The sequence below is a fragment of the Nyctibius grandis genome, chromosome 26 (assembly GCF_013368605.1).
Source record: "Nyctibius grandis isolate bNycGra1 chromosome 26, bNycGra1.pri, whole genome shotgun sequence".
NCBI lineage: Eukaryota > Metazoa > Chordata > Aves > Nyctibiiformes > Nyctibiidae > Nyctibius > Nyctibius grandis.
In genome coordinates this window covers 6,464,596-6,476,214 of record NC_090683.1, presented here as the reverse complement: position 1 = coordinate 6,476,214, position 11,619 = coordinate 6,464,596, and the positions used below count along the sequence as shown (strand labels likewise).

Genomic DNA, 11,619 nt, shown 5'->3' with positions numbered 1-11,619 from the left:
ATCACACGTACCCCACTCGCAAGGCTTTGCTCCGGCAGCTGCCCCGCTCGCTGGCCCGCCGCACGCCCACCCCGCGGCTGGGCTCCGAGGGGCAGGATCCCAGGCAAAAGTTGTTAACGCTGGTGCTGCTTTTCATTCTTAACCAAAAAAACAAGCACTGTGCAAATAAAGCAGAATTAGGCCTTTGAATCCTGAAAAGCTGTTGTGAATGACCCCTCCTTGCGCTTGCCCAACCGCCCCGTGGCTCCGGGAGCAGAGGCTGGAGGGGGTGGAAGGGCAGTACGGGGTGACTCGTTTTCTTGTGAGCTGAACTCCAGCTTTGCGCTCCAAATCCCCGGTTTTATAGACTTTTCCGCTGCAGTCTGCTCCTGCCCGGGGCATGCCTGTGTAACCGCTCCTCTCTCTGCATTCCTCAGATTCCTCTTCCGCTTGAGACGCTGGATTGAAGAAGGGCTCTGAGGTCCCCGGCGCAGAAAGGGAGGCGAGGAGGAGGAGGAGGAGGTTCCCCTTGGACTCTGAGCCCTCAAACCAGAAAACCAAACCATGTCCCAGGTCATACAACACCACGTGCTGCGTGTTGGACAGACCGTGTGTGTTTCCTCAAGGGAGGAAAGCCCGAGCTTGCACCCGGCGGGGTACCCGGGCTGCTCCGCACTGCCCATGAAGTATGGCTACTACTCCGCGGAGGGCTGGGCCGACCCCTCGGCGATGGCGTGTGCCAACGCACAGCTGCGGCCCGGCGCGGGGCTGTACGGAGCCCACCCCGTGTGTGAGCACGTGGCTGCTCATGCACAGGGGAAGGGGCAGCGTGATCCCTCTTTGGAGAGACCCACCGCCCTATATCAGCCCCACGAGGAGGAGGACCCTGGCACAGACCCTGGCGCCCATGTGGTGTCTCCTACCTTGGACATTTCAATCGAGAGTCTCAACCAGCTGATCCTAGAGATCGACCCGACCTTCCAGCCGCTCATGTGCAAGCCGGTGAAGGACGCCACCCGACCCACTTCTCAGGGTGACGCTGCTGCCACCAAGAAACAAGACCCGGAGGCAATAGGTGAGGGAAAAGGTGCTGGTGGTGCGGGGGAGCCAGCGCAGCTCAGACCTGGTGAAAACCGTTCGCAAGAGGCAGAGTCAAGGTCCAGGGCAGAGAGGGGCCACACACCAGTCCCAGCTCCCTCTGCTGCGAGCAGGGTGAGGCCCTCTGCTCATGTGAAGGGCTGGAAATGGGCATCGGTGACATGCCCACCATCCTCAGTGGGGTTGGGGGGATGCTGCCTGCTGACATCAGGGCTTCGTGGGCAGGAGCAGGAGAGCCGACCGTGTGTCCAGGCTCGCTGCTGAACTCGCGCGCTCAGGGAGCCCTGGGTGACCACTTCTCATGTCCACCTAGCTCAACGGGACCCACAGGAAAACAGGGAACAGCCTTAATTCAACCTGATGTTTGTTCCCCTGTGTTTGGAGAAAACATTTCTCGTTAGAAACGGGACTCGTAGCTCTCAGAAAATGCCCAATCCAAGTTCTTACCACCAGTGACAGGACAGGCACCGACTCTGGGTGCGATGCGTGGGCCGTGCTCCCCCTCGCAGCAGAGCCCCAGCCCTACCCAGGACAGTGGAGCCTTTCCCAGGGTCACACTTGACCTGTGGAAGCACAAGGATTCGAAGCCAGATTTCCAAAGCCTCAGGCTAAGGTGCTGAGTGTTGCACAACCAGCCCGTTTAAATGTTCCCCATCTTTTTGCCAGGGAAATTCTTCTTGCAGGGCTCTGCTCTGCTCCGGCAGCATACCTGGCATACACGGGGCACAACATCAGCAGCACATACCAACCGCCTCTCTCTGCCCTCCTGCTGGGGTGCCTGACGTGAACCCTGTTGCGACACTTCCCCGTCATCCCTGCAACCCAAAGCTGTGCTCTGCTCCCTTCCCTGCGGCTCTCCCGCGGGGGGTTGGCTGCTCAGCACGCTGCGCAGGGCGACAGGAGCTGCCGCGAGCGTCCCGGTGTGCCCAGGGACAGGTCTGTGGTGTGCTGAGGTGCCTAAAGACACGGTCTCACTGCTTCTGGAAAGCCTCATAGCCCATCTGTGTCTTTAGACACGGAAATACCTTGAAAATCTGTCCCTGGGCCTCTTTCCAGAGGAAGGTCAGATGAGAGGATGTTAAAGGCACGAGAAAAATCCTGTTCTCCCGGAACCCTCACGCAAATGTCTGAGTGAGGAGCGCGGGGCTGGAGGAGGACGAGGTGCGTGTCTGCGAGCGCACTTGGGAGCCGAGGGCATCCCAGCTTCCCACCGCCATGGAAGGGGGTGGCCTTGCAGATAAAGTACCGTGACAAAGGGCGAGTTGGGCTCATGGCTCCGCAGACGGGTGTGCGGGGGCACTCAGACCCCCTCCCGTGGGCATCGGCCCCGCAGGTAGTGTGCTGGCGGCTTGGAGAGCCTGGCTCCAAGTGTGGGACTGAACATCTGGAAGTCTGGCCCTGAGTTCGGTGGGAAAAGCCTCACTTCAGCTTTCATTTTCTTTTAACAGCTCTTATTTTTCACACAAACTCCCTCCCGCTGCACAGCATCCTTGTTCACCCGCCTCCACCCGCTCCAGCCGTGCGGGCTCTGCCTGCCCCGCTGCTCCCATCTCATGCTCGCTGGCCCCGTGGAAACGCTCCCGCTGGGTCCCTGCCTCCCCTCCCTCCCCTCGGCCGTGCCAGGGGGGCTGCGCAGGGCCCCAGTTCTGGAGGGTTTCCATTTCTGAAGGCGTGAGTTCCCTGCAAGCGCAGGCAGCTGATGGGAGGGCTGGTGACAGCCTGATGGTGCCCAGAGTACACGAGGGGCTTGTTCTGGTCTGGTGAAAAACACGAGGAGGGCGTTTAACAGATGCTGCAGCAACAGGAGACACGTTCGTGGCAGTCCCTGACTCCCTCTGGTACCTGTTTGTTCCTGGAGGAGAGGAGAGGAGAGGAGAGGAGAGGAGAGGAGAGGAGAGGAGAGGAGAGGAGAGGAGAGGAGAGGAGAGGAGAGGAGAGGAGAGGAGAGGAGAGGGGCTCGGCTTGCGTGACACCTGGGCTCCCCGTTTGCGGCTCTTTTGCCACTCCTTGATGCTGAAAAACTTGCCAAGGTCTTGAGCAAATATTTGAGGTTTGCCCACGCCTGATAAGCAGGAGCAAAGGCAGAAAAAGGAGGCAAAGGGCCTCATTAGCCCAGGGCGCAGACGCTTTTCAGTTATTTCTTTAAAGGACAATTAAAATCCCCATTTCTTTTCCCCTTTTGAGGGAGACGTTGACAAAAAGCATCCGGCCAAGAGCTGCTGTGAGGGTTTGGACAGTGATACCAGAACCACGTGGCTACGCTCAGCGGCAGGTCCCGGCGCAGCCATGAGGCACATCACACAACTGCCAGGGAGCTGGGGGCTCTGAGGGGTTGTCATTGCTGCAGCAAAAAGGTTTTTCTCTCTCCGAGAAGCACGTTTGAGAAGGGGAACTTTCCTGAGCTCCGTGGCAGGGCAAGAACCAGGGGCTGACAACAAAGCTGGGCACGTTCAGACTGGAAAGGAGGCGCACGCGGTGATTAACCGCTGGAGCAGCTTCCCCGGGGAGGTGATGAATTCGCCATCGCTGCAAGCCCTTAGATCAGGTCTGAGTGTCTCTTGCTAAAAGGCATCTGATGGCTCAGCCAGAAGTTATGGCCTTGTTCAGGGAACCCAGTGACTGACGTGCATCGGGCACTGGGGAGCCAGGCACCCCTGGTCCTGGCCAGGAGGTTTCACCGAGGGTTGTGGAGCCAGCGATGCTCTGTGCGGTGTGTCACCACATAAATATCGGCCAGCAAAGGGGCTGGGAGGTGCCTTGTGTGTCCTGAGCACGAAGGGAAGAGCAGGAAGAAGCCCCCAGCAGGGCACGGGCACAGAAATGGCCTTGGAAATTATTTCTCTACAGACTTGTGCAGGATGGGAGGAGGGAAGGGAGAGCAGCCGGCCCCTGCCCTGGGCTGTGCGCTTGTAGCTGACACCTCGAGCCTCGTGCCTGCCCTTGTCCCGCGTGGCTTCCCTCTGTCTCCCGCTCTGCAGCCACGGTGGATGGGCCGGGTGACGTCCCCCGTGCTCCCCCCCACACCCAGAGGGTGCACAGGGCCACGCGCCTGCTGCCCTGGGCACCCGCCGAGCCCGGTGTCATCACTGGGGGGAGCAGCCAGATGTTTTTCTCTTGAGTCAGGTACAAACGAGGCGGCTGCTGGAGGAAACACCCGCCCCTCGCTGCAGGTCTCGGCAAGCACCGGCTGCGCAATGCCGGCGAGGGGGGTCTGCGCGGGCAGACGTGACCGCGTGTAACCCCCCCTGCCCTGGGAGCTGCCAGCACTGGGGGGGGTCACTGTGGCTCGGTGTCTGTGAGGAAATCAGCCCTCACAGGGTCGTAACGAAGGCCAGTGTTGGGCCATGGGGGACTCCGTGCAGAGCCCAGGGGTCCTCCCCGGGGCCCAGCAGCCCTGCAGGGCAAACAAGGGGACAAAATTAATAGCAAGAAGATCGGGGACGCGTGTCCCCCATAGGGCCAACGAATCCAAGTCGAACACTGAGTCGGTAACGACCTCCTCCTCTTCCTGCAGACATTAAATACATCGAGATGACGCCAGGCAGAGCCGCGTGTCCCGCGGTGCTGCAGGGCTCCCCCAGCCCTTCGGGGACGCCGTTCTCGAGGTCCCCCCAGGGCAACGGCTTCCTGCCCCAGAAAGGGGGACTCAGAGGCAACTACAGCACCAGCGGCAGCGTGGTTTTCTCAAGCTCCCCCGGACCCGCGAGCCCCCGCTCGGGCACCCCGAGCTGCGCCGCCTCCCCGCCCCGCAGCAAAGCATCCGAGCGCGTCGCCGTCCCCCAGACCGACAGCATCTCCTACGGCCCCGCGGCTCTCGGCACCTCCCCGGGCTTCGACAGTTGGCTGAAGCCGGTGCACGCGGTGAGGGCCCAGCAGCGGGGCAGCTGGGTCTCCCAGATCTCCACAAGCCCCGGCTCGGACACCAGTTACATCCTTGGAAGGTAAATGCCGCCTCGTGTCCCGGTCTCGGGCTGACGATGGGGATGGAAGGGGCACGGGGCGGTTACCCCAAGTCCCGCTGTCCAAGACCCCCTTCTTCGGGCTCGGAGTCGATGTCCCACGGGGCTGGCGCGGTCTCTGGGGTGGGCTGCGCATCGCAACCCGGCTGAACGACCCCGCTGATCTCCTTCTCCCTGCCTCCCTCTTGCAGCAGCACCCACTCGCTCCACAACGACGACTCGGATGCTCACCCCGCTGCCTGCCGCGCTGCCGACTGCCCATCCCCTGCCAGCTCCCTGGGCAGCCCCTGCCCACCCTCCCCGAGCATCACAGCTCACTCGGGAGCAGCTTTTGGCCCGAGCTCGTCCCATCCCAGGGCAGCCTGCTCCACCGAAGCCAACACCTCCTCATCCCAGAAGGGACAGGCCAGCAGCTGCCCCCCCTCCATCCTCAACTCCGCAGCCGACATCCCGCTGCTGCTGGTGAACGGGTGCCTGGAGCAAGGAGATGCATCTTCCAGGCTGGCCAGAGCCCCCCCAGCCTCTGCCAAGCAGACCCCCCCTCCCAGTTGCAGCCCAGCCCCGGGGCTCGGTGGCCTGAACAACGCGCTGTCAGCACCGGCGCTCGCCTGCGCCTCGGACAGTAAGTGACCTCCGTGCCGTAGGGCAGGGCTGGGGGAAGGAGCCCAACAGCTGCCAGGGAAGGGGGCGAACACGGGTTTCTGCTCTGGTGTATCTGTGGGGTATAGACGTGACGGACAGGAGCTGGGGCTGGAGATCCTCAATGTATCTCCGCAGGGCTGCAGGGCTCTGCGGTGTCTCCAGCTCTTCGCTGATGACCCTGCATTAGCCACGGTGTTTTGCCCACCGGGGTCCTGGGGCACGTGCTCAGCAGGTGGAAACGCTCTGGTCCCCTGAAGGAGACACAGATACACTTACTGATAGTACCTAGGACCATAATTCTGTCATTTCATACTTGTTTGTGGGCCCAGAATGGCGGGGAGGAGGGGTTAGGGTTCCAGTTTGCTCTGGAGGACATCTAGAGATACCAGAGTTTGTAAGGTCCCTCATTCAAGGGTGAACAATAGGGCTGTTGTTCTCTGGAGGAGATTAGCAGAGGGAACTCTCGGGGCAGAGGGTTTTAATTGGGATCCTTACGGGAACGGCAGGAGGGCTCTGTGGGTCAGATGCTCAGCTGGTGTAAATCCCCATCCGCGTGGCCTCGGGCACTGCTGGGGGACTCCACGCGCTGCCTCCGCGCTCCATCGCAGCCTGCCAAGGGCGATAATTATGTGGAGAATGAATTATTGCGAGGAGCAGGGCGGAAGCTCTGATCAAAAGGATTGAAAGGCCCGCTTGGAAGAGAAACATCTTTGCTAGGGCTCTGTCCTGCTCGGGGGAAGGTCTCTGAGGTCCCACGCTGGCCGTGACGCCATGAGGTCTCTTGCAGGTCCCCTCAGGGCTGGGCAGCCGACCATGAAGTTCGTGATGGACACCTCGAAATACTGGTTCAAGCCGAGCATAACCAGGGACCGAGGTAAGGCAGCACGTGTCCCTGCTTGGCAGCCCCAGCTCGGACATGGTCGCTGTGGGTCTGCCGGGGAGTTCACCTCCCCGCGGCACCTCGGTCCGGCCCTCGCCCGTGACGAGCTCTTGCGGGGACGCGGGGACGGCAACTCAGAGTCTGCTGGGGGCTGTCGGGCGTGGGGAGCCCCACGCACAGCTCTGGGCGGGAGGTACCGCACTGGGGACGTGCTCAGCGAACGCTCCGGAGCGTTTCTCGCTGCTGCCGAGGAGCGACGAGAGCATCGGCCGGACGCGAACCGCGAGGCGGGGGGGTCCCCCCGGCCCTGCTTGGCTGAGCCCCCGCCTGTGCTCTGACAGCCATCCAGCTGCTGAAGGACAAGGAGCCAGGCACGTTCGTGGTGAGGGACAGCACGTCGTACCGGGGGTCCTTCGGGCTGGCCATGAAGGTTCCTGTCTCTCCACCCGGCGGCCAGACGGGTACGGGGGCTCGCTCGGACAGGAGGGGTTTGCTTCGGGGATTTAACGGGGACTGGTCAGCGAAGCTGTGGGGCTTGGCTTGGGTGAGACGCTGGCAACAGGGTCTGTGCCCTGCACCGGGGCTGGCACCGCGCTCGCCACACAGAGCAGGAGCTCCGGGGGGTGCCCTGGGGTGGTCCCAGGGGTGGGCAGGGGCGAAACAACGGTGCCGGTTCTGACGGTGTCTTGGGCCCCGCTTGCAGGTGATGAGAGCGGTGACCTCGTCTGGCACTTCCTCATCGAGTCGTCTGCCAAGGGGGTGCACCTGAAGGGAGCCAGCGAGGAGCTGTATTTCGGTAAGGACGGAGCCATCGCCCACCGCAGCCCTGGCAGCCCCAGGGGATTGTTCCAGAAGCCCCTCGAAGCGCCGGGCAGGAGCACGCTGGCGCGGGGACCCTCCAGCCCTGCCTGCCTCCCGCACCTCTCTGCCTGGGAGGCTGCGGTCATAGTCTCCAAATCAAGAGCATGGGGTGGGCGTTGGAAAACCCGCTTTTGTCACTGTGAGGCCCCAAACAGTCTAGTTTGCCCCCCCCTCCCCTGGGACGCTGTTGCGGGGCCAGAGGCGCGTGGGTGGGAGATTTCAAGCACTGCCCCCCCCAGCTCACCGTCCTCATTGCAGGGAGCCTCTCTGCCTTCGTGTACCAGCACGCCATGACCCCGCTGGCACTGCCCTGCGCGCTGAGCATCCCCACCCGAGGTAGGTGCTGGGCGCAGGAGGGGTGCCCCGAGCGGTCCCTCATGCTGGGCTGGGGAGATGGGCACGTCCTGCGGTGGGGAGGGGGCTGGACTGCCCGGGTGCCCCCACAACGGGGCCAGTAGCCCTGGCTGTGTGTGGAGCAGGGACCTACAAGAGCCGCCTCAAGTACCCAACGGTGGTGACCTTCTGGGGATGGAGGGTGGTCAGCAAAGCAGCAGGGAGCAGGGGACTAAGGGTGGGCAAGGGAGGGGGGAGTGGGGGGATCAGAGAAGAACGAAGCCAGGAGAGTGAGATGGAGGCCAATTAAATCAATTACTGCCCTACACCCCCGCGATGTAAGCGCTCCTGGGCCTTCGGACAGTGAGTGTCACCCAAAGCGAAGTGGCGGCACGGAGCAGCCTGACCCGTGGGCATCAGGGCTCTGCTTGTCCTCTGTGCAGATCTCGCTGATGGAGAGGACGGCCCCGACGGCGCGCCAGAGCCCGCCCTGTCACCGCTGAGGAACACGGCTGGTGAGGAGGGGAGGGGGCTGCTCTGGCCAGGGCATGGCCGAGCTGGAGCTCCGGGCACGCACCCGCGCTGGGCTTTGGTCCTATCAAACACCAGGCTCCATTTTTATGTCCCCTGTTGTGACACCATTCACAGCAGAAGCTGAAAAGCCGGCGCTGTCTTTGGAGCTGTGCAGAGCAGGGGGGTCACCCCGGTGCGGCCGGGGGTGCCGGTGCCATGTCCCCCCTCCTGGCTCTGTCACCAGCTTGGAGATACCCGCAGGTTCCTTCACACCCTCAGACCATGGGCCTGCAAGGGGACCTCACGGGTTTAAAGAAAGGAAACTTTTGGTCCTCACGATGGTGAAGTAAAGCTTGAAAAGACAGTTCTTGAGGTCCCCAGGCTGATAAAAGACCCACGATTCCCACAGCCCCTGGTTTTTAAGCCTCTGTCCTAGTTGGCCTCAATCAGTGTTGAACTGATGGGCATCGAACATCTGGGGTTTGTAGGAGAGGGACGGGGCGGGGGGGGCTGGTGACGCTGAGGGACCTTACGGGACATCCACGGGAAGGGCCCAGTGGGGTGGGGAAGGGTCTCTGCTTCTCTCGGGTGCCCCCAGCCTGGGTGGGCTCCAGGCAAGAGCCGAGAGCGAGGGGCAGGCGGCTGCGCGGACGGGTCCCGGCGCGAGGGTGGGGGGACAGGAACCGCTTTGTTTTGCTGGAAATTCTGAAAAATAAGTTGGCAAGTGGAAAAGTTTAGTTTGACCCAGAGCAGCCCTTTAAACAGCTCAATTAGCCCGAAATGTCATGTTTTAGGTTGGCCTTCAGCCGTCAGTTGGCTTGGGGTATTTCTGCTTTTCATTAAAGGAAATATGTAATAAACAGAAAAAAAAAAATCCAAATGTGACATTTAGAAACCGGAAATTAAACGCTTTGACTTTTAAAACAATTAGTGCAAAGAATTAAAGTAAACCAAAATGAATTCGTGAAGAATTTCTGAGTCAACAAATCTTTTTAATTTTCATCCAAACAAACCTGACCCACGTACGTGTGTCCGGTTCCGCAGGGTGATGCCCGGGATGCGGCCCCGGCCCCGCGCTGAGCCAGGCTCTGTGCTGTCCCCGCAGTGTGCAACGTCCTGTACCTCACCTCGGCCAACGTGGAGACGCTGACGGGAGCCCCGGCCATCCAGAAAGCCATCTCCTCCACCTTCGAGCTGGACACGCTGCCCACACCCACCCTCGTGCACTTCAGGGTGACCGAGCAGGGGGTCACGCTGACGGACATCCAGAGGAAGTAAGAGCCCCCGGGGAGGGTCCCCGGGCCAAGGGCTCCCCGTGACCGCCCCGCTCCCTCCTCGCCTCGCAGCCTGCCAGCGGGCTGGTCTGCAGCGCGTCAAGGAAAACTGGCCTGCTGGGACTAACCCGTGTCGCAATCGGGGACGGGCTCGACCCCTTCTGGTTACAGCCCAGGGCTCGGGGCTGCTTTGCGTGACGCTGGTGGCAACATCTCGAGAGTGGGAGGCAGGAGCTGGCTGAACCCAAGAGCTGCGTGTTGCCAGCTGCCCGCTCAGTGACTGGCCCCGGGGAGCAGGACCCCCACACCCCCTGTCCCCCACACCCCCATCCCCACACCCCCATCCCCACACCCCCATCCCCACACCCCTGTTCCCAGCAGCCACGACAGTTTGAGAAGGGCTTGAATTTGCAAATGCCCGTTCCTCCCGCTGGCCCTTCCCTGCCCTAACGCCGCGCTCCCTCCTCCCTGACAGGGTGTTTTTCAGGCGACACTACCCCTTGGCTGCCGTCAGGTTTTGCGGGATGGATCCTGAGAACAGAAAGTGAGTTACTGGCTGCTCCACTGCTCCCGTCCCTCCACCGCTTACAACCCCAAACCCCGACCGCCGCCTGCGCAGCCCCTGCCCCAGCCGTAACACGCTGGGTTTAGCTAAATATAAACCCTGACTCTGCAGCTGAGGGGGCGAGGTCAGGGAGACCCTCCTGAGCAAACCCAATTCTGTTCTTCCCGCAGGTGGCAGAAGTTCTGCAAGTCCTCGAGGTAAGACCCCTCATGGGGACCCCCCACCGGGGGAGCCCGGGGGGTGATGGTGCTTCGGCGGGTGCGTTGCAGAGCTTCACACGGCAGCACGGAGCCAAAGCTTAAAATGGGAGAAGGGATGCGGGAGAAGTTAACATGGCAGCACGACAAGAGGTGGGGCAGATGGGTGAAGCTTTAGGGGGGTTTGCTCTGTAGGTTTTGGCGAGGGGCTTGGCTGAGCCCCGTTCTCCTCATCCCCCACGTGCGAAGCCCCATCCAAACCCACCGGCCTCCCCAGCGACCCGCTCGCTCCGGGCTCAGGAAGGGAGTTTCTGTCTGGCTCTACCTTGCGCTCGAGAAGCTTTTCCCAGCCGGGGAGGCCTGGCCAGAAACGCTTCTCCCGGCTGCTCGGCTTCCAAGCGAACGTGACTGGGGAGCGGGCCAAGGTGGAGCTGCTGGAGCCGGGGTCTTGCTTTGTGGCTGGGGCTCGTTTAAGCGTGTTCCTTTGGGTTCCTGGATGCAAACTCCGTCGGGCTCTCTCTGCTTTTTTCAAAGGATCTTTGGGTTCGTGGCCAAAAGCCAGACGGATTCGGAGAACCTCTGTCACCTGTTTGCAGAGTACGACGCTGTGCAGCCAGCGTCGCTTGTCATCGACCTGCTCTGCAAGCTCCTGCCGGGCCCGTAGAGGACAGAGACCCCGGGACAGCCCCGGGCTGGCAGCTGCCCGCACGCTGCCGACCTTCTGCTGCTCGCCTTCTCCTGCTTCTCGGTTGCATTTTGGCAACAGCTCGTATTTATATTTTTTTGTTACGTCAAGAGCCTCAGTTAAAGGTTTGATGCTCTGGTGAGATGAGATGTTTTAAGGCAGAAACGTCAGAGCAGCGTCTTTTTGCCCGGTGCTGGTGAATCCTCCTGCCCTTTCTTGCGAAGCTCAACCCCCCCCGAGGCATCGCGGCGAGCTGAGAAATAAACCTTGACATTTTCATGACAGTAAAACGTTGGGTTTTTGGAAGTGACTTGCATGAATTCGGGCCAGATCTTCAGCTGACGTAAATTGGCGCAGCCTCGTGGACGCCGGCGCTGCCGTGATTTACCCCAGCTGAAGGCTCAGCTCTTGCTGGCGTCCGAGCGGGGCAGAGCCGCTCTGGGGCCACCGTACGACGTCTCCCTTACCTGCTGCCTCTGTCTCGTGGTAATTCTGGACCCTGAGCTAACAAACCTGCTCAGGGTATCTCCAATAAAGCAGCGGATCGTTTCTCTCCCCACAAACGCAGCAGAGATGTCAGCGGCTGCGGGACGGGACCCGGCTGCGGCAGCTCCACGCACCGGTGACACCAGA

General features: G+C 61.5%; 1 protein-coding gene across 1 annotated transcript; it reads left to right on the top strand.

The window, feature by feature from the left end:
* Nucleotides 1-543: 543 nt before the first annotated feature.
* On the top strand, nucleotides 544-10,965 carry TNS4 (tensin 4). Its single transcript, XM_068418901.1, has 12 exons — nucleotides 544-1,054; nucleotides 4,592-5,018; nucleotides 5,228-5,658; nucleotides 6,466-6,552; nucleotides 6,900-7,019; nucleotides 7,262-7,354; nucleotides 7,678-7,755; nucleotides 8,196-8,267; nucleotides 9,371-9,539; nucleotides 10,015-10,083; nucleotides 10,275-10,301; nucleotides 10,836-10,965. The coding sequence occupies exons 1-12, from the start codon at nucleotides 544-546 to the stop codon at nucleotides 10,963-10,965; spliced, it is 2,214 nt and encodes a 737-aa protein (XP_068275002.1).
* The last annotated feature ends 654 nt before the right edge of the window (nucleotides 10,966-11,619 follow it).

Bases quoted from the DNA above. Each gene is read 5' to 3' on its own strand.
- TNS4 (XM_068418901.1), top strand. From the start codon at position 544: ATGTCCCAGGTCATACAACACCACGTGCTGCGTGTTGGACAGACCGTG. The intron at 6,553-6,899 runs GTAAGGCAGCAC...GTGCTCTGACAG, and splicing joins GAGCATAACCAGGGACCGAG to CCATCCAGCTGCTGAAGGAC. The intron at 7,355-7,677 runs GTAAGGACGGAG...TCCTCATTGCAG, and splicing joins CAGCGAGGAGCTGTATTTCG to GGAGCCTCTCTGCCTTCGTG.